The sequence below is a fragment of the Acanthochromis polyacanthus genome, chromosome 10 (assembly GCF_021347895.1).
Source record: "Acanthochromis polyacanthus isolate Apoly-LR-REF ecotype Palm Island chromosome 10, KAUST_Apoly_ChrSc, whole genome shotgun sequence".
NCBI classification, from domain to species: domain Eukaryota; kingdom Metazoa; phylum Chordata; class Actinopteri; family Pomacentridae; genus Acanthochromis; species Acanthochromis polyacanthus.
The window spans coordinates 7,170,040-7,193,271 of record NC_067122.1 but is presented as its reverse complement, the minus strand read 5'-3'; the positions used below and the strand labels follow the sequence as shown (position 1 = coordinate 7,193,271).

Genomic DNA, 23,232 nt, shown 5'->3' with positions numbered 1-23,232 from the left:
GTCTCCCTTGTGACTTTCTCTCTTTACCAAAATAAAACATAAGTTGAATAGTGGCCATTTCGCAGATGAGTCTTGACGTGATTACAGTACAGGACTTCCAAGCAGAATCGTTACCAGTGTTTTGCTGAACAAGATTCTTCTTTAAAAGCATGTTGGTTGTATTTTTGGAACTTCTGATGTTTACAGGCACGGACTTAGAACTTTTCAGTTGCACTTTGTGTAAGACTGGAGGAAAGGCAGCTGTTAAGAGTTGTTAGCTGTATGATAAAATAGATGAGATTAAGGGTAGAAAATGTATCAATATCATTAGGTTTGTCTCAGTTTTCTTCACTTTGTATTACTTCTAATAGAATATCTTCCGTTTTTGGAGTGTCAGTTGAAGACGACATTTTATGATGTGGTGTTGAATTAGTCAGAACAGGAACAAAACTGTACTATTTGTAAATGGAGCACGTCATTGCCTGTGTTGCAGGAAGACTCTACTGTCTATCAGTAATAAGCATTTCATACCGAGCCTAAAGCAGATTAGCTGATTATTTTATTAATGTGTGACCAAAGATGATCTTTTTTTCTAACTTAAACATTGATTACAACATATGTAACAACAAATATTTCACATTACATAGAATTACTCAAGATTTAAGACCATATTTTCACATGATTTACCATAAATACGCATGAAAAGGTGCACACCAACCTCTGTTTCAGCAGCTTAGAAAACTGTTAATTAGTTGTACAGTCAAGTCGGATCAGGACAGTGAAGTGTTAAGCTGTTTCTGTCGTCTCTTTTGACATTCCGATTTTCTTGAGGGCAGTTTGGGGTTATCTGTGGGGCCTCTTCATATCCTGAAAGTACACTCTCTATGTTTCCTGACTTGGCAGCCCCCACCTAAAAATCAGCCTAAAGCAGGCGTACACCTGGAGGAGGTATGCAGTAAGAAACCAATCCCCCACTATCAGGTGTTGTGTTTGACATCGGGGTTTCTGGTATTGTGTCTCATCTGTGGAATGGAGGTTTGCAGTCACTTGCCGTTGAGTTCTTCAAACCCCACAAAAATTTAGAGGCATTGCATTGCATTGCATGCCAGTCAAGCTGATAAGAGTCCATACGTGGAGAAAAAAAAAAAAAAGCTGGGTCTCACCTGTGTGTGTATTATATTGTACATATCAACACTATAGATCAAATTAGATTAGATGAAACTTTAAACTCCCCTGATCACTGAGGGGAATTTTGGGAAAAAACAGGATGTAGATAACAGAGCAACACAGCGCTGGAGATAATGCTGTGTTTACCAGAAATGAGCTCCAAGGGACAAATACAACAAATCAGCAAGTAAACAAACAAATCAATGTCCAAACACACTGCTGTTGATTTTGAGATCTTGACCAGCTGTTTTTTCAACTTGAAATTAGGATTTACAACATCAAGGCCTTTGTATTTGTGCCATGGCAATGTAGTAGTTACTATGTTGAAGCGAAAAGCAGGAGCAGTTTGCTTTTGAAAGAATCTCCATTTTTTTTCTCGATCATTTTTTAGTGAAAGGCTGAGATTACTGTAAAAGGAGCAAGATTGCTTTTTCGCCTGGATGTTATCCCCCCACAAATCCCAAAGTGTTTGTGTTTCCTGCTGCAGGAAGACACCAGTCACCACAGTTTACAGTAAATTAGACCTTCTTGCAGTGTTGAACACTCGGCGAATGTTTGCTGTAATAGACTGAAATCATCCACATCAGCTCCTAATCCTCAGTTCCTCTGGCTAAAAAGCAAAAGTAAAACGTTAAGCAATAAAAGGTTTGTGCAGATAGAGGTTTTTTAAATACAGGTTTCGTTTGTATTTTTGTATTTTTAACATTTAATGCTGAGTTTTTAAAAATGTGCTTCATACACAGAAGACGTTTCCCTTTGCTGTCTTGAAGCTGAGAGCAACGGGCCTACCAATGTATGTGTACATGTATAAATCTGAATTTAAAAATCAAACTTAAAAATAAAACAAAATGAAACAATCCATTTGTAATATAATTTGAAAAATGTCAACACTGAAACGTGTTTGTATCTGTTAAAATAGAAATAAAAGTATGACAGCGATAAATGTGACGCTGAAACTATAATTTATCTGTTATCTTTTTATCTGTGTCACATAAAAAATAGTATTTCTGACAAATTTTGGACCTGAAGCATTGAATGCAATTCATTTCTCAACAAAGTGTCTTGTTTTGCACATGACCTTTCTGAGAGATTTGATATTTAAACCCTCTGATTCACAAGCTGTTTCTGAGAATTTTTTCCTCCGGTCACATTTTTACTGTCTCTGTTCTCATTTCTCACTGCAGTATAAAGTGCTGCACCTCAATAGAAAACAGCATAAACATGGCTAGAAGTAGAGATATGTCTTCTGTGCAGTATAACTCAGTTATAATGCTATAAATTTAAAAAAAAAAAGACAGAACAAATATCAAATATCTTTGCTTAATTATTTTGCAAAAATGTGAAAAACTTGAAATCAGCAAGTACAACATTTTTACAAATGCAGACAGGTGTTACTAATTCTGGAAAAGTGGGAGCTCCACATACTATAGATAGGCTCTTTGAATAGGCCTATTTGCTTTTTTATGACCTCTAGAAACTGAGAGTTATTCACACCACTCTGCACATCAACTCTGGAAAGATGTTTCACCATGCTGAGTGTATCTTCCAACAATTTCCTGAGCACTTCTTCCTCTGCGTACCAATTTTGAGCCATGCTGCATTCTTTTTGTTGATTTATTGATTAAGTAAGTTTCATTTCCCTCTCAGCCTCTCTAATTTGTTTCCATTCGTATCTCCTCGTTGCTCTATGTAAGTGCAGCCTGTCGTTCAGCCAGAATTTTTGCCAGATTGCAGCTGAGTCTCATGACTTTTTGGTAAATGGTGTAATTTCTGTGATTGTTCTTTAAAGATAGCTAATTAGGATTCAATATGATGCCGAACAATGACTGTTACTTAAAATAATAGTCAGTGGAGCTTACAAAAAGCATATATATATATATATATATATATATCTTTGTTCTTGTCAATCATGCTTAGTGTATATTTGTGCATTACATATTATTACATATTTTTATCAGTACCACAAAAACCTACCTCATATCTTCTGGCAAACTTATAAAAAGTTATATAACTGCATTGAGGCCAGCCTTGCCTCTCCATCCCTGTGTGACTGAGCAGTGAGCCATTATATTTGACTTGGTATGCTAACTGGTAATGCAGTAGACAGCTGGGTGAACCGCAGCATCGGTCAGCCATGCGTCAAGCCCACGCTGCCAGGGACCAAGCTGGACAAGGTGGGGCCTCGTAAATCAACAGCGAGATCCTTATTAAAGCTGGAGGCTGCTAAACAGAGTCTAGTTTCAGTTTCCGTGTCATACGCATGTCGCTGTCTCGCTCCTTCTCTCTCCTATTAATGTTCTCACGTCCTCAGACTGCATTCTCATCTCTCCATCTGTCTGTCGACTCGTCGTATGGAGGCTTTGCAGATTTGTGTGACAAATGTGTCGAATGCAGCTGGTGTCTCCAACAGTTATAACATTGGGGAACCTCGCTTTGTTCAAATTCTTGTAAAAATCCACTTTAATTATAATTTTCTTTTCTTTATTCATATATTGCAATGCCTCGTTCTCCTGTGTACAATTTGAACCTACCTCACTGCCTAGTAGCCTACCTTCAGTCACATGGTATTGTTGACAAGGTGAAACTTTATTAGCAGTAGTGGACAAGGCAACATGAAAATTCTGGCACTTTTAGCTTTAAAGTATTCAAATTAGCTCATGACTGAAGCCAAATAGTTCCTGGTGGCTAACGACTTTCCACTCTGACTATAAGAACACACTCTGTTCTTTAGTTTTCTGGTCTTAATTGAAGTGTCTGTTATAATACTAGCTTAAAGCGACTACATTTTAAAAAAAATATTGTTATTAGGTATTCTGTCCAATGTGTGAGCTAGTCTGGAAATACCCTTTATTACAATTTATGGATTATAAGTTCTTAAGATAGGCCATGTGTGGTTCTTCAAAATGTAGCAGCGAAAAGACAAGAAGGATTGTATAGTAAATGCATTACACTTTATTCTGTAATTGTTTATTTTCCAGTGCTGTAATAATTCGTCCCATTAGGATGAAGGAGTTTGTTGCTCGGTGCACATCACTACAGAAACGATGCACAAATGGTCGCATTCAGCACAATTCAGTCCTCAGTCTTGGCAGTCTGACTACCTGAAGCTCTGAATTTAATTACATTCTTGGGATTGCGGACTTGTTAGCAAGGAGAGGGAGGCAGGGTCAAGAGGAGGAGGTGGTGGGGGGTCACTCAGGAGGACGTGGTTGTTGTCGGCAAGAAGCTTGTTAAAATCACCTGTCTTCCTACCTGCCTGGAGTGACATCTGGTTTCCCAACCCTCGCCTTCCCACCAAACCCTCCACCCACAACACACCTTTAACTCGCTCTGAGCCCAGAAAAATTGCTTCTGGCTCTCCTTCTTCACCTCTGCCATCACTTCTCAAACAGAAGCAACATTTGATACTGTAATCACAGTGTTGTCACGAAGAAGAAGGAGAAGGAGAAGAAGGGCTTAACGTGCTCCTGAAAGAAGGTGTGATGCTACTCCACTTCTCTCTTTTCTTTTTTTTCTTTTTATGATCAAGTCCTGACAGGAAAAGACCTGGAGGATTTATTGCACTCTGTCAGATGCACCAAGTCAGTTCCAGGCGTTGTTTGTAGCCTTGTTAGAAAACTGAAGCCCTATCAGATTTCAATGCGATGCTTTTTGAATGTTATATATCAAGAGATTTCATTCCAGAGTGAGGGTTGCTGCTGTCGAGGCAGGAATGTTTTTAATTTAGTAAAAATCAGAGCAGACATATGATCCCAGAAGTGCTTTCAACAGAAATAGTATTTAATCAAGATATCACTTCTGACTACAAGAATATTTTTAGTGATGTTCGTCAAAAGTTAAACGGCTAATGACAAGGCATGCATTTTGTCATTTTGATATACTGTCTTTGTGGATGCTGTTATTTGCAATACTTGCATATATCAAGATCTTGTTAGGATGAGGCTTTAGGTAAATGCACTAAAGAATGAGCTATAAGTGAACATGGGTGCTGCCTCATCATTTCCAAAACTCCTTGTTTATCAGAATTTTCAAACTAAAATGACGTCAGCAGGGTTTCCAAAAGTCATCTTTCTTGGAGTCTTGAAATAGCAGACTAGCCTGGATGCTAGGTGTAAACGTAGCAGAATTATGCATTTTAAAACCTTTTAATGTGGACGAAGCCTAAGTCCACTTTGTTTAATGACTAATTAAATATGAAGCTTGATAACACAAGATTTAAAAATACACCACGTACAATATGTAACTTCAAAAACCATACGAATGATTAAACAACCGATAAAAAGACTTCAAATAGTGTTGAGTCAAACTGCAGGAAAAGATGAAAAACATTAGCCTAGCCGTGCTAGACAACCCACGGCAACGAATTTAATTCTCTGCCAGGGTGGGTCTAGTTACCCTCCATAAGGCTCAAGGTTGGATGCTCCTAAAACTGGCCGACGAATCACCATGAAGTGTAGAGTCAGAAGGCGGGCATAACTCAGTGACGACAGAGGCGCGACGATTCTGACAGAAACAACCGGAAACAACTAGCCTAGCCGCGCTAGACAACCCACGGCAACGAATTTAATTCTCTGCCAGGGTCGACAACAAAAACGACAACAGTTGTTGAGCTCCATTAGCACCGACTCTGAATAATCTTTCTGTTAACATGTCTGTATTATACTTGAGCTTCACCCATTGACTGTATAAATAAGGCTTCACCGAACTACCACATCCTCTGATTTCCGGCGCTCTAGGAGCCTATTCGTTGCGCTGATTGGTTGTATACCTACCCAATTGCTGCAGAGTGATTTGATAGACAACCTTTTAGCCCACTTCCCTCCCTGTCGAGCGTGCCTAGACCCTTGCGTCTTCAGAGCATGGGTCCAGTGCGGCTAGGCTAGCAAAACATAAGACTAGAAGACAAAAAGGTGGTGTTTGGGTTGTGATGTGTTTGATTCTTTTTACTACAGAAAAATCTTGCTGCTTACATATCGGTGTACAGCAGTGTATTTAGTTGTAGTCGTGTTTCCCACACTGTTTCACAAGCAGACAGCTGAGCCAAACACAGCTTTGAAGGCGAGGCGAATAGGAATGGAGATGGAATCTTGTGTACAGTTGTTGTAAGTCAGTTTGCAAAGAGAACAAATATATTTTTTAAATTACTTGAAAAACTCCTCCTGCCAAACACTACTTACTGAAAGCAACAGCACTAGGTGGGATAGAGCACTGGTTAGTGATTGTTAAGTGTCCAGTAAGCCTATTTCAGACCAGGAACAGCTACCATGATAGAAAGCATAATGAAGTAAAACAAAACATTAATTCAGAGTGGTTACCAAACTAGAAAAGCAGGTTCTCTGACAGATATTTGGATTCCCACAACTTTAGTCGCGATTTTTAGAGTTTTACTTTTTGAAACAAGTGAAAACAGATATTTAATCGGCTTAAAAAGACCTTTCCACCACGTTGTATTCCAATATTTTTATTTTAAATAAATGTTTTGCTGCTGTCTTTTGCTGAGAGAACACATCTGGGAAAAATTCTGTGTGCTGTTAGGTCTTCTTTACTTGGAAACATCCTCAGATGCGCAGGATTGATATGTTTTCCTCTGTACGGTTTGTTTGGAATAAACAGGAAAGGAACTGAGTCATTAAAAGGAGTAATGACAGTCACAACTTCCAGAAACTGACTTCATTAACAGAGGACGTCACGGACCTCCCTGTGGTGCTTGATTGACAAGTGACCTCCATGAAGTGGAGTGCAAAAACACCACACGAATGAGCACTTGGCAGGCAAAAAAAAATAAATAAAAAGAAGAAAGGATTTCTCCACATGATCACAGCAAAGCCAGATCTTTAAGCTGCTGTTGGGATGCAGACCATGTAAGAGGTGGCGACATCTGACAGGCAGCACCATCTCTGCACTTTGCCATCCCTGGAGATCTCGCAGTTTTGTAACATCCATCCCCAAAGAAGAGGGGGATGGTTGTAAAGGCATTTTAATAAAACCTCAAGCTGCAGCGTTCAGCCATATCAGTATATCTTTGTGTTCAGTCACAGATGCCTTTGACCGGCTGCGACCTCCATAGCGGTGGGTCTTTTCCCTCCAACAGGGGGAGAGCTGTTTGGTCCGAGCCCAGGTGTCTGAGACGCTTGGCTGACATCCATTCAAACTCACTGGCGCAATTGTTTTCTTAACTCTTTTTTTTTCACACTGGCAAGAGCGAGTCTGTTCCAACGCAGGACGTACAAATCAGGCAGATCAACAGTCTGTCTTGACGTCAATGTGCCGCCTGCAATGCTTGATATTCCCCTTTACCACATTACTGAGCCCCTCCGCAGCTCCCCGTCAACAATTTGAAGAAGAAAGTGGTGCATTTTGCATCAGTTAAAGGATATAAAAGCAGCTTTGGAATGGTGATTAGGTTTTTTTGTTAAACCCCACATTTTAAAATAGAAACCTGAGCAGACATGTTGAGTTTGCAGAAGCTTGTTTGTGACGATTAAAAACCATAGAAAGAGTTTGATCATGAATAAGGCCTTGTATAATGACACACACGCACACACACAGAGTGAAACCACCCTCACAGGAAGACAAATGGTTTCCTCTTAACACCTGTTGTGGTTGTGGCTGTTCCTCCTCTGGCTCTGTGCGTCGGTCTGATTTATGGCCCGGTATTTGTTGTTGCAAAGATTTTTATCACCAAGGACACAGGCGCAAAAAAATGCATCAACAGAACGTGTTGCTGTTTGAATAACAGTGACATTACACAATGTGCGAAGCCGATTCACGCCGTCAATCCTGGACTCTCGAAGAAAAAGAGCTCTGTAATCATCATCAAATAAACATGTCAGCTTTGGTGGAATGCGTGTCGGACGAGGTCTGAAGCTGGCAGCGATTTTCCAAAATATGGTTTAACCTCTTGTCCCGTGTGTGTGTCTTTTATTTTCTGTGTGGCTGACCACCGACGCAGTCACGCTGACACTTAGAAGACACAGATGAAATGGAAAGCACAGTCAACAGCTCAACAAAGACTTAGGAAAAAGCCCTTCACACCTCTGTAGCTCTGTGTGACTGTGAAACACCTCGCCTCACTTCCTCCCCGGCAAGCTTTTTGCCTCTTGACATTGTGAATTTGTTGTTTTTAGTTGACACTGCAGGTTAAATAAAGGTTAACAAAGGAAACATGTCTCTCACCGCTTCAGCCAGCTGGCTGTCATGGCCTGCAAAGGGCCAGCTATCACAGAGAGGGGAATGGCTCCAATTGGCCCTAATTTTACATTTTATATATAAAGCCTTCGCTGTGGTTTATGTGCGAGTACATGGTGAGCACCAATTGAACTTTTCCTGGGAAATATGAGCCCTCGAGCGTACCCGACATGCTGTTTCCTTTGGCCGGGCAGCAAGACACAACGTGGGTAGCAAAAGCCAAAAAAGAAAGAAATTGAGCAAGAGAGCAAAGCTAGAAATGCAGGAAGGGACAGAGGAGAGGTTTGAAGAGAAAGCGGCCAAATTATGGGGAAAAAGAAGAGAGGAGTGGCACAGAAGACCAACCTGAGAGCAGCTAATAAAACTAGGAAAGGACAATGGGAGTAAGAAGGAAATGCACAGTCACAAGGACATCGTTAATTCAGTTTTAGCTCCTGGAGTCTCTGTCTGTGGAGTCTGCTTGTCTGGCAAATGGTCAGGACCGAGAAATAATCCGGCACTTAACCCTCCGTAAAGCAGAACTTGTTTTTACACCGTCGGGCAGATTTTGTTGCATTTTGACACAGCCGCACCAGCTTCTTTCTCCTTGTGCTTAGCTAAATTACCCAGGTCCTCATGGTATCTTCGTATTTTACGTACAAACATGAGAATCTAATTCTCTGTAAGTGAACTAATATCGTCTTTCCCGTAATGTACAATGACAGCTACAAGCAGTGAAATCTGTGCAACATATATTATTGTGGTTGGTGGCTATTGTGGCTGTTTTTATGAAACACCACTTGGTCATTTTTTAGTCAGATTGGAAGGCATTCAACAAATTTACAGGGTATCCTGTAGAGTGAAGGCCATTAGACTTTTTAGATGTTGTCGCGCAGATTGTCGTGCAGATTGTGGCTCAGGTCTCAAGGAAATCTGGCAAATTCTGTTTCAAAGATTTAACCGATACTGCAACAGCTGAAACAATCTTTGCTTTATATTGTAAATGCATTCTGTTACATTGCTAATATACATACACACACATATATAGATGAACGTTCAGTGTGGATATGCAGGCACTGAGAGTCCTGCGAAAGATGGAGCAAATAGGAAAAATACATTTTTGGAGGAGCTCATGACACAGGTGGAGTTTCACCTACCCTGACATTACCAAAACGAGCATACACACACACACACACACACACACACACACACACACACACACACACACACACATAGAGCTGTCTCCAGGTCACTTCAGTGTGGGCGTGTTTGGTAAATATGCCATCCCTGCCTTCCCAAGTCCAAGGAGAATGTGGAGCTTTCATTCGACTGATTAAGGGGCGAGGACAAATATGCCCTTAAAGGCGAGGCCCAGCTCTACCCCCTCTACACACACACACACACACACACACACACACACACACACACACACACACACACACACACACACACACACACACACATACATACACACACACACACACACACACACACACACACACATACATACACACACACACCTTAACTCTGTGTATCCCCAACACAGGTGCTATCCCACACGGGTCTTTCCAAAACATAGAATGAGTGAAGGTCTAATACACCAACACTGACACAGAAGGTCTTTGGTAGCTTTTGTAGGAGGTTTCCATTACTAACATTCGCAGTGAGTCAGGCAACAGTGACTTTGTTCAGTCGTGCCATCTTTATGGACAGTGTGACACAACTAAGTGAATCATTCATTCATGGAAACAGAAAGGAAACTCTAGCGGAAATGTCGAGATAGATTGTTTTCTTTATCCGCTGTCTTTACGTGGATCGTCCTCACAGACATGGTGATGGCTCTCACAGACTTTTGCTCGCTCGGTTAGATGGCGCAGTTTGGATCCTCGCATGTAACACCAGCCTGACCGGTTTCGATTACTAGCCAACCAGCACAAAATCCCATCTCAGCTGACAAAACACCGTCTCTTCCACTTTGCGATAACTCTGTAGCACAATACTGAGCATGCATGACGCAGTAATCACAAACGTAAAGCAATGTAAATATTTTAAAAAGACACTTCCTGGCTTTAATCTCTACCATCTTTCCATGACAGCAGTTAATGACTTACACCTGCTACTTCCTCACAATTGTTGTTGAAGCACAGACTAAAGGTGCTTTAAATCTAAAACATATACTTTTAACCTCTACCAATTCTTCCATGTTGTTTCTTTCAAACCCGGTCAGAAATCAAAGACGCCGGAAATCAGAGCAAAATGCCGGCCGTCATAGATGCAGGATTGTTTAAAAAAGCTGAGATAAATGCACATTTTCTCTGACAATGTCTAAAAGGAAACATTAATAGTGATGCATTGATCTGCTCCGAAAAAAATGCCACAAACAGCTGACAAAAGATAATAAGATCACCCTTCTCACTTCTGCACAGCTGGAATATTAAAGCTCAAAGTTGGCTTCAGTTAAAAGCAGCATTTTTTTTAAAATACATCCCTCTATGCCCATAAATGTTCACAGTAAGCTAATTCTAAACTCGCACATCTCCAGTGCCACAAGCTGCTAAATGTTACTGGGAGACAGTAAATGCATCCAAATGTCCTTTATGCTAAAAAGTAAAATACATTGTAAACTTACAGTATAATATCATTCTATTAATTGCCTGCTGGAATACTGGTGTAATATCTTCCCTTCGCCTCTATTGTCTCAGCTGGAACACACGGCGAGGAAAGCCTGCAAAGATCTCAATTTCATCATCAGAGTTTTCTGTGGAGTCTGAATTCCTCTACCGAGAGCACAAGCATGTGCACGTTCATCCACGGCTCACACACTCCGCTCTGCTATTTATGATCATGTGCCATGTTTCCGTTCTCCCCCCCTCTTCTCTCCCCACGTGACTCTCCTCTTTCCGTGCTTAACCTCACCTCCCTCTCTTTAACCTTCTCCCTCACTCTCTCTCGCTCTCGCCTTGTAATCTTAAATAGGTTTCACATGGAGTTGTGGTCAGGCCTTGTTTCTCTTGGCGGAGGCATGTCACTGCAGACACTTCCTCTTCGCCTTTTTGGAGGATGAAATGTTTTATTTCTGGTCGAGAGTCTGGGCTCTGCACCCCCAGCATCGTTTGATTTATGTATTATTTAATTTCCTCTCTGAAAATTGGATGCAGCATGGCTCTTTTTTTTTCTAGCGTAGGGGTTGGTGCTGATATTGTGGTGTGGTTGTGGAAGATCTTAGGGGAGGTTGTTAGTGTTTTTCATTTTGCATTTGCTCTTCCTACTACCATTATAATCTCTGGCATTAGATGTCAGCTTTTTAAACTCTTTTTTTCCTTCTTTTTTAGCTTGGGTGTGATACATCTGTGTGTTCAGTTAAAGTAAATGGAGCATTTTTTTGTACATTTGCATCTCTTTGGGGTTGATGTTTGCTTCCCACTTGAAAATATGTCTTTCCTGTTTGTGAATAACAAGTTCAACGTTTACATATTTGCTTTTTCTGCATGGTAGAGCTGGAACAATTTGCAGATTAATGATTTCTGCTAGTTGTGAGGAAGTTAATCTGCAGCTATTATCAGTTACTGGTTAATTAAATTTTCATGCAAAAAATGCAGTTCTTTAGATAGTTCTCAGTCCTGCTGAATGCTGTTCATATTTATTGTACAGCCCAGTACATTGGGTATTACTTGGACAATTGGACTCACAAAAAAATGCTAGAAAATTTCACCATGACAACTATTATGGGGATTTATTTCTGTTTTTTGCTGACCTGATGATCGAATGATGAATCAAGTAAACGACTGGTAGCTTAATCATAAATGCAGCACTCTGCGGATTCAAAATGAAATTTCAAGTAATAATATTTGCTTTTCTGCATTTCATCGACCCCCACAGAGTTAAATATTATATTCATGGGACTAACTGGTAAGAATTTGCACTTGAGGCAAGTTTTGTTGTCTTCTTTTACAGTTTCTGCCTGATAAGTAAATCATACAAATAAGAGAATAAGCTCTTTCTGCTAGCTGCAACTTCTGAAGGTTAAATGAGTGTTTTACTGTTTGTTGAGCAAACTTATATGTGTTTGCTCTACGCAACACTTCCCAAGAATGTAAGGCTTTGCATTCAGGCATAAATGTATATGTGCTGTGGTGGTAGCTGTGTGTATGTGTACATGCATTTATATTGATGCATGTAAGTTTGGTTACATAAAACTGTAGCTTGTTTAGCATGTGCGTCTATGCAGTGGCCTTTAAATCATATCTGTGTGTGTCTGCTCGATGTATTATGCACTATGCGAGCAAGTGCAGCGTGTTCAAGGAGGGTGTGTGACGCGAGCGTGTGTGTCTTTGCACTGTGGAGTATGTGTGCAGGACTTGTGGAGTGATGGAGGAGAGGTTTTGTGGGAGGCGGGGTGGAGGGGGAGTCGTCAGGGCTCGCTCCTGTAAATGTGGCCGTTTGTGTGTGAGGGAGGGGGTGAGGCAGCAGGGAGGTGGGGGGGGAGGACTGGATGTAGCCCGCTGTAGACACAAGGGCGGATTGATAGTAAACACACACTCCGGGTCTAGTGGATCTGCTGCCGGTAGCCCGGCTAACAAGCCCTTCATTAAGGCCGTCTGATACACTCACTGAGCGCCTTTGTTGAAGTAGGAAGCGAAAAGTACACCAGACAGATTTGACCTGAGAACGTTGGTATGCGCTGCCAGCAGTCACAAGCTTTTTTTTTTCCCTCCCTCTCCACCTCAAGAAGGGTTTATTTTCGTCGTGCTGAACAGGTTGTCTCATGGCACACGTCCCTTCTCTCCTCCTCCAGGGAAGTACTGAGGGGAAAAATATAGATTTGCATACTTATTTTGCTGCGTAGGATGCATGTAAATGTTTGAGTGGACTTTAGTGGTTTTGCAGGAGTGGACATGCTTAGATTTGTATGTGTACAGTGTGTTTGTGGCTTGCACACTTGAACATGTGGAGTTTAGTACTTAAATGCCAATTTACATTAAGTTTTTTGTTTGGATTTCTGAAATATTTATTTTAAATACAGTAGACGTTGGCGATACTGTTTTACAATGAACCTGTACACATGCAGTCGCTGTACTTAAATTATGGTCCTCTGTAGACCAGTTCGTGTGAATACAAGTGCTATTTTCACCTTCTTTTACCCCTTTATTTCTTAGGTTTTGTACTTGCGTGTGCATTTTTTATGCCGGACATTTTTAGCTGCAGTTATTTCACGACCACATTATGGTTTCAGATTGTTACTGTTCCTTTCTAGTATCACCATGTAAATGTTAAACTTTATATTCCACTCATATATCTTTCCAGCAGTGTTGTAGTGCTTAAAAAAAAAGTGTCACGTGTGTTTATTTAACCCCCTCTTTGCTATGTTCTTATTTATATTCGGTTATTCTTCGCTGTATCTTGCTACCAAGTCTGATTTCCTCGCTGGAGTCAATAAAGTTTTGTTTTGTCTGACCAGGACAACAGGACCTCACATGCAGAGCTGCATGTGCTGTAGTATATCGCTCTGCATGCAGTATATACATGCATCATGGTATAGCTGTGTGCACTGAAGCAGCATTATAAAGGGTGTAGTTGTGGCTACAGAGGGAGGTTACAGTACAGTGACCAGTGGAGCATAAAGGCTGCTGTTGTATCCAGGGTTTTATGTTGTGGCACCCTAATGGCTGGCCAGCGACAGCCTGCAGCCCTGAGCAAAATTCAGCCCTCAAAGTGCCCATCGTCATTCCATAACCCCCATTAAAGTGACTTCACTGATCACAGTCCTCTGCCTTCATCTGTCACAATGCAAGATTTTAGAGTCTGACACTAATATGAAGCTTGGTAACGCTCTCTAATAGGGCATAATACAGACAGAGCTTTGTATGTTGGAACTAATAGCTTTGATTATTGTTAATAAGTTCACCACAGTTTTTTTTATATATCTGTAACAAGCAATTTCCATATTGGGGAATAAACCTTGACCTTTATTGCCACTTTCTGATCAACCACAAAGCTTTTGCAGTTAGAATTAGCTTTATCTTTACTAAAAGATGCTTGTTTTAACTTTTCTAATGATGAATTAATTCTGTAGCCTCAAATGTCGATCAAATCAATAGTCATCAAGGCTTTTATACTTCCTAAAAGGCAGATACTAGCGACTGATGGAGGGACCACAATTGGTGTTAAGTTATCAATAAAGTCATAAAATATATTTTGCTGTTACAGTAATCCATGTTGTCTGTAGTTGTAAACATTAATAAATAAGTGGTCAAAGGCAATCCAAAAAGTCCTATGGTGGCTTATTAATATAAAAGGAAGTCGTATAATATTCATAGCTATTGTCTTTAAGCATTTAATAATGATATAAAACCAAGACAGACAGCTGAAACCTTCCAAGCGTGGCCAAGGTAAAGAGCAGGTAATTCATCATCACTGTTATTGGCTTAAACTTCATATTCAGCAGAAAAAAGAGTAACTGCTGTGGTTTCATATGAATCACCGACTTGGTTTATTTATGTTCCCAATCCTTGCTAGATTTAAGGGTTCGAGAGAATACAATGGTTTTGATCCGTCGTGTCCATCTTTCTTGCATTTGCAAGTGAAACAGTTCCATATTTCACATAGGATGGACCACCATCAAAGACAAAACCTGACCAACTATTTGGCCCTGTTGTTTTTTTCCAACCCTTTGACTCGCCCGCTGTTCTTTCAAGAGGTATTCCAACCTTTCATCTGTTCCAGACGTTTTCTTCTTCTAGCCGTTTATGCTGTTCCGGTCTGCACTAGTTTGTCCCCTGAAGGTGATGTTGGACGAGGAGGATGTTCAGTTTGAGTGAAATACAGTTTACACATTTGGCACTTTCTTACTAATCTCAGCCAAAGATTTGTCTTTTTTTCACAGGCTAGTGTTCAGCTCACTGGAACATCAAAAGCAGATGTAATCACTTTTCCTTTCTGTATGAAATGACCATCAGACAGCGGGGGTAGATGTGACTACCAGCCTTCACGAGGGATGTCATTATGGTAGTCTGATCCTCTCACCACTCTCACCACTGCATTTGCCTCATTGACAGCAATTCTGAAGAGCCATGATAAATTCCCTGTGTTATTTTTTTTCTTCAGTGCAACTCATATACATCCTTGCATACATTGCAGTGTGTGAGAATATATGTATGTGTTTATACGCTCGTGTGACCCCTGGTTTTCAGAGAGGTTTGAGAACCACGAGGGGAAACTTGTCATTAGAGGAATATGTGGAAACAAGGATGTGGCAGGCGCTCCAGCTGAGCATCTATCAGTTTTCCAGCGACCCATTTTAAAGCTCTGCGGCTTAAGAGACGATGCTTACATTTTATTAAGGTGGAATGACAGATTTAAGGATTTCTACTGGTGGTGGCAGTGATATATAAAGCTCGGGTAAGCAGTATTTTTTGGCCTTTTTTGGGCAAAAATTATATGCTAACCTTTCAGCATGTTGTAATTCAACTGTTCTGAGAAGAAATCTCTTTGTGGCTCACTTTAGAAATGAGAGATTTTTGCCAATCACAGGGCTTTTCAACCAGAGCAGGTGAGATAGTATGAATGGCAACAAACTGGTGCAGTGGGTTAAACAGAGGTCTTTCAGTCAGGAAAGCAAAATTGGAATCTCAGGTAAGCCATAAAGACATGTTGATTATATCTTGGTGAAATTGTAATTGAAGTCATTGTTGAAGAACCACTGCAGTTCCTTGAATGGCCACTTGAGACTGCCTTCAAAGTGAGTCAATCCCCAAAGACCTCCCATGTTAAAATGTCCAACTTTACAGCAGAAATAAACCTATTTACAGCCTGGTACAAAAAGCAGCTTTGGTCTCTATAGGTAATTTCCTCGTTTATGTTCTGAAAGTGCTGTTCAGATAGCCTCTGGGTGACATCATGAAGGATCCATCCATCTTTTTATACAGTCAGTGACTAGAGATGATGCTTCTTCATTACATCTTCACCGGTTCAGGAGTGGTTATTACGTCTGTCGCTCAGTTCTAAATGTGTAAAGTGGAGGTTTTATGGTCTAGCATCTTGGATCGAATCCAAAAGTGATCCCAAAGAAACCAATGCTGCCAGCAGAATGAAGCTCCTCCAGTAACACACAGCCAAATTAAAAAATGCAGTAATATTTAATTTTTACAGAACTTTGCCGTTTTCACTGTCACTTCAAGAAACACATTTATCTGTTATATTTTTATTTGGAAATCGTTGATTACATTTCATTTCAGTTGTCTGAAGTTGCTGGTTAGATTTTATTTTGAAGTTTGAACGAGATTGTTGACTTTATATTGGAACATATTTGGAAGTTTAAAGTTCATTTAATTTTGAAAGTTAGTAGATAGAGATTTTGCAAGTCACAATTAACCCTGATGTACATGATTCAAGCTTTCTTCTTGAATATATTACAATTATTGAAGCACAGACTCCAGCAGACTTGATTAGACTGAATGTAATTTGGCTCTGCTCTGACTGAGTTCTTATCTGAGATACCAGCTACCACATAGACCCGTCTTGTCTTGCAATACAAGGGGTGGGTTGTCTTATCGTCTGTAAATGAACGCACTTTCGTGACAATTTTGTTTAAGTTTGTCACTGTTTAACCTGGACCTCTGAGAAGATGGAGGCGCTCGCTGCACAATCTGCTACTTCACGCAGCTTCTGCTTCATCATCAGAACTCTCAGACTCACCATTAGGCAGGCTTTTGGGTCATTTTGAGTCAGCAAGTTTTATCCCGTCTGCACACTGAGAGGCTCTTGATGATTGCTTTTTTTCCCCCCTTTTCGTTTGCTGTGCCTTTACGACTGGCTACACGCCACCGCCAGGATCTCTGAGCTCGCCCACATCACCAGAGAGCAGCCAGTGCAATGCATCAGCTTAGTCCCCTCCATATATTTAAGTGATTGCTGACATAATTTATGAAGGGAATGAAAAATAAAGTCTGCATTGCAATAACATTAAAAAAAAGAGAGAGAAAAAGATCTATAATTTATTTGGCCTGCCACAAGTCAGCACTCTTCGCTGCCAACCCCCCCTGCTGCAAATCTCATTTCTGTGTATTTGCAGTTTTCTCCTTCCTCCTGTTTTCCCTCTCAGGAGTGCGGGGGCCCATCTTTAGGGGGTGGTAGGTTGCCTTTTTAGAGGGTGGGGGGGTTTTAGGGGTATCAAGGTGGTGCTGGAGGGGGAGTCGGCGCTGGACGTTTGGCTCCGCTCTCGGAATGCCTTCACATTTACAAACAAACTGGCTCTTTCGCTCGCCCTGTTTGCCTTTGTGGCTTTATTTTTTTTTCAAGGCCCCGTACAGGCAAACACACAGCGGGAAACACTGGCTTGTTGATCGGCCTCACAGAACAGCTCATAAACTGGGCCAGTATGAATGCGAGGGCCTGTGAGTGTGCGCGCCCGCCTCGTTTGTGTACTTCAGAGGACGTTTTTTTTTCTTTTTTTTAATAAACCTAAAGGGTGTTATGGAAGTAAACAACCAAATAATTATTAACCGTTGACTCATGAGATTGAGGCACAAGAGGGCTAACATGTCCTGTAAGTCGAAGCTTCAACGTAAATAAGAAATTACGGTTTGATTGTGCCGCAGTGTTTGTCCGTTCCTGTTTATGGAGGTTGCTTGGAAATAGCGCTAAATCACATTGTTCAACATGTGGCATCTCTCTCGCTCTCTCTCTCTTTCGCCCTCCGCCTTGCTCGCTCTCCCCCTCTCCATTTGTAAACAGGCCACTGGGATGCATGGCCTCATTGTTTTGCATCATTATTACTGACAGGCCTAAATGACTTGAATGATGAGAAACCCTCATACAGAATTAACCCAGCCCCGTGTGTTTACCCTGCCTAAATCATGTTGCTCATTGGCTTGAAACAGAAGACGGGGGAAATAGGCCTCACATCCTGACATCTGCAAAGCACCTGTCCCGAGCCGTGCATGCTAGCGGGGCCAGAGCACATTCAAGCAGCCATCTCCCCTCATTTTGCTCTCCGGCCTTGAAAAACACCATGACCGTCATATGCTTTTACAGTTGACAACCTCTGCTGTGTTTTTTCCTGTTTCCATCAAGTCTATGCATTGTGTCTGTTTAGCGTGACGTCATGTTTTTAATACTTTTATTCACGGCGGCGGTTTGAAATCCTGTTTAGGAATATTCCACACATTCAAACCGAAAGCAGCTGTAAGCACAGCCTTCCATACTGAACCCTTATCTGGTATTGCAAATGCAGTTTGTCAGTCTGATGGTGCTTTTATTAATGATGTAGTTTTGCATGTTTTACACATTGTGTGATTAATATTGTTGATAAAAAACAAACTGCATCTGCTCTGTACACGTGAATATTAACCCTTTGAACCCCAAAACCTGCTGGCAGGTTTGAGAAGCATGTTATGTTTAAATAATTGTCTAAATGACAGCATTTATCAGAGCCTGAAACTTTAACAACAGAGAGACGCTTCAGATTTTCAACTATGCATCAGTCATTAAACTTATTATGTGTGACTTTGATTTCTGTTAGAAACATTATCCAAAAACAAGCTGAAATACACGGTATTTCATCAATTTGACTTAATTATGCTACCCTTTTATGCTAGATTCTGTAAAAAAAAATGCAATAATAATAATTTCTTAAAATATACTTTGTTCTTTGGCGTGATTGTGAAGCTATGGACGGCTTAGCCGTGGATAACAGTCGCATGGCAAAAATTCAGGGTCTTTTTGGCTGAACTGCAGACTGTGTTTCCACCAAGCAAAGAGTGTAAACAAATGAAAAATATAAATACAGGATGGGCCATAAGTTTCCATATGTAGGAAAAATATACATTTATGTTGGAGAATCGTTTTTATTTATATAATGTGCTTTATATGATTACCATTGTGTTGAAAACACATATTAATACGTGTTTTCCCCTGTTAATGAACTTGCATTAGCACAGCTGAAGTTCTGCTTGTAATGGTGTTGGTGATACGTTCCTTGAGATGATTTATGTCTCGTATCTTCACCTGACACACAATGGCCTTCAAGTGCCCCTAAATCGTCAAACACATCTTCTAGGGTATCTGAAACATAAAAAATACACATTATACATTTTCCTGTGTATGGAAACTTATGGCCCACCTTTCAGAAAAGCATCAACAGTATAGAGAGGCACCACTTGAAAAACTGTTGTACCTGTGTATTCCTCTTTTTTATGTAAAATAATTGTACTTTAGTTTTTTATAGGAATGTCCGATAATATCAGCCCATCGATATTATCGGCCCGATATTGGCATAAAAATGTAATATTGGTCAATATCGATATCGTTTTTTTTTTGCCTATCATGAAAACCGATAAAATAATGCCTGGACATCAGTACTGTTTTATGATTTATGGCATTGTAGCTATGTCATACTGCACAGAGGGCATTTTTGAGTTCTCTCTACATCTATCCGTGGTTGTGTTGTTTCCATAGAGATGCAGGACTTTATATTGCGGTGAAAAGTGATCCCACTCTGAGCAAATTAAAAGCCCAGAAACAGCTTAGCGTTCGGAGGGTTAGCTAACAGCCTGCATGCCACACAGTGCAGCTGTAGTGGGAAGGGCAGCGACCAGCAGCTCTTCGCTCCAGTGAGCAATTCAGATGGACACCCACTGCTCTACATGCCTACCGTTCAATACTCCCATCACATGACTACGTGTCCCACTAACCTCCCGCTACATGTTATCAGCGATTGTACAGGCGAATAGCTTCCTGCGTGCCTGGAGTTGTGTAAGCCGCCCTGGCTCAGAACAAAGCTGGGCTTCTAGAAAGGGAGGAGGGTGGCACTGCTGGGAAAGGTGCCTGGCCTTCATCAGCCATCGCCACCAATTCGGAAGTGAGTCACTCCTCTGGCGTGTGCAGAATCTTTCCCAAAGGTCACCGGCGCTGACTGCAGCACTCCTCCATGGCAGCCATTGCATAATTCCACCAGTGGTGTAGTTAAAAGGCTGCAGGAGAACTACTGTATTTACATTTTAGACATGACTGATCAGAACTGCCGGTTAAACAAAAGCATTGTTTCATCGCAGATTGCAGAAACAGAGGAGGAGGAAACGGCAAACATCAAAAACCGAAGATTTACTCACAACATGCGGTCAAGCTTGTGTAACTTTTATTTATATGTGCTCTAAAGTTTCTTGTTGGCTTGCGAGTTAGGTAAATCATAAGTAACAGGGACTGTATATTTAGTTTACTGAGCATCTGCAAAATGTTTGCACAACTACAATTCCACTTAAACTGCCTGAGAGTTTGATTCGTTTTTCTTGACTCTATTTTACAGTCACATTTTATATGATAATGTTCATTTTTAAGTCCTCCTTTAACTTAGTTTTATCTATTTTTATGTGATGCACCTGAACATATTCTGTGATTTCAATAATTACATGCTGTATCTCAGTCATTTAGCGGATTGTCTTTTCCTTAGTGTGCAGCTCTCCTGTCTTACACCTAAACAAAAACACTTTAGCTTTAGTTTTCATCACTTATTATTTTTTACTATGTTTAGAAGGCTCAAGGAATATAAGTTCTGCACCTCTGAACCTCTTCATTTTGCTCATCTTAACATAATGCTGTACACATACACTATCATTCAAAGGTTTGGAGTCACTCAGACAATTTCATGTTTTCCATGAAAACTCACACTTTTATTCATAACTGCACAAGGGTTTTCTAATCATCAATGAGCCTTTAAACACCATTAGCTAACACAATGTAGCATTAGCACACAGGAGTGATGGTTGCTGGAAATGTTCCTCTGTACCCCTATGGAGATATTCCGATAAAAATCAGCTGTTTCCAGCTAGAATAGTCATTTACCACATTAACAATGTCTAGACTGTGCTTCTGATTAATTTAATATGATCTTCATTGGGGGAAAAAATGTCTTTCTTTGAAAAATAAGGACATTTCTAAGTAAACCCAAACTTTTGAATGGCAGTGTTTATAATACAGACGGCAGATTACATCAGTGTCTGTTTACTGCAGATGTAAATGGCAGTAAATACAGTTTGATTTGTCCCTCTCTTCTGTGCGGCTTTTGATGTTTATGACACAAAGGCAGTTCTCTTTAGATAAATAAATCGCTGCTCCTTCACCAAAACGCCCCTACAGGTCGACCAGCTTCTCGCATGACTCGGTGGTGTTCAGTGGACGGAGCGCTGTGCCTGACTGCTGAATATCTCTGTCTGTTTCCTGTCCCAGATAACAGCAGTATGCAGAGAGGCTGCCCTCCTGGCCCTGCAAGAGGACATCAAAGCTCAGCACATCGAGGCCAGACACTTTGAAAGTGCCCTGAACACTGTGAAGCCCCGGATCCCCGACTCTCTCATCCAGTCGTATATCAGCTATCAGCAGCAGCACAGCGGCCTGTGCTTCTTCTGACCACGCAGGGGTGGAAAAAGTCAAAACAAAGACTCTGTGCTTTGTAATTTTTTGTTATTGTAAAAGTATAACTTTTCAACCATAGCAGTCTGATGCTGGCCTGTGTAGTAACTATACCGACTGTTGTTCATGTTTCAACTAGAAAACAAATTCTGTTTTCAATCTGGAAACCTTCACGCCACAGATGTTCTGAACACTCTGTTTTACTTTTCAGTTAGAAGAATCTGCTGTGGCATCATGTTTGATTATAGAAAATCTTAGTAATGTATTAAATGCATTGTTTATGTATTTGTTGTCTTGTCTTTTTTAATAGTAAACGAGCATTGCAAGAAAGAAGAAAAATCACAAGTCAGTAAGTATTAGTGATACTTTAATGAGGTCTAATACTGAGTTTACAGCAGAATATACATGCTGGGAAAATGTGTAAAGAAAATATCTCAGCTGATGTTATGTGAAAGGCATTTTCTTTCCTTGTTATCTATGTTAGCTCATCTTTCACCTGTTGGTTTCTTTTATGTGTTTTCAGTGCCACTTGAAACATTCCCAGCTCTTCATAAAGCATCTTCTCTGTGAGGTTCATACTTTCTAAAAGTCTCAGGAAGGTTCAGACTTCAGGATCATGTTTGATGAAGCTGCAATAAAACCCATGTTGGTCAAAACGTTTTGTAGCTGATTATACAGTGAGTGGAGAGCAGGAGCCCTCTAATCAGAGTATTATACAGGCTCTGCTCCCCACACTAACATCTATGGAATTAAATAGAGGGATTAGACATTTATCTGGGGACTTTCTGGACCCCCTTCAAGGACCCCTGATGGCTCCTAAACCCCTAGTTTGGTGAACCGCTGCTGCATATCCACGGGGAGAAAAACAGCCACGGCTGGTATATTCATCACATCCATCCATGGAAAATCAGCTAATTGCTGTAATCGTGAGATTTCCGTCCGCACTTCCGACCACTAAGAGCAGGGATCCAGGCGGCCATCTGTCGGTCTACCAGGATTTGCTTTATCACCGAGGAGCTGACTTCTCTTTTTTTTTTTTTTTTAACATGCAGCCTAAAAAACTTCTGAGTCATTACTGCGCCACAGAGCCGCTCTGACACTCCGATAACTCTTGTAAGTCTTTCTGTTGCGCTCTTATTCTTTCTTTTTTTTTTTTTTAAAGCATTTGCTGACCCGAAATGGCACTGGGGGTCATTCATCTATTGATCTTTCCATTTGAATGGGATAAATTGACTTTGTATTGAACTTCCTTTTCTCATGGATCCGGATGTAGCGCATCCGCGACACCAATCAAACCAGACAGTCAGGAACAGAGAGGAGGGGGGAGGCAGGGGGGCGAGAGGGGAGGAGGGGAGTCTTTCCCCCCTCTGGCTGCAGGGCTGCTTTTTTCTTAAGGTGGTCTGGGGAAATAACCGTCACCCCCCACCACCTCCACCACATCCAGAATCAACTGTGGCGATGATGATGATGATGCGTAATTCCCATATCAAAGAATCTTATTTCTCCCAATGGATG

General features: G+C 40.9%; 1 protein-coding gene across 1 annotated transcript in view; it reads left to right on the top strand.

The window, feature by feature from the left end:
* spata5 (spermatogenesis associated 5) overlaps positions 1-22,002 on the top strand; it is a 127,744-nt gene extending 105,742 nt beyond the window's left edge. Inside the window, exon 17 of the mRNA XM_022189722.2 lies at positions 21,535-22,002. Coding sequence (XP_022045414.2) covers positions 21,535-21,714 — 180 coding nt within the window. The 3' untranslated portion in view covers positions 21,715-22,002. The remainder of the gene's footprint in view (positions 1-21,534) is intronic.
* Positions 22,003-23,232: the final 1,230 nt, after the last annotated feature.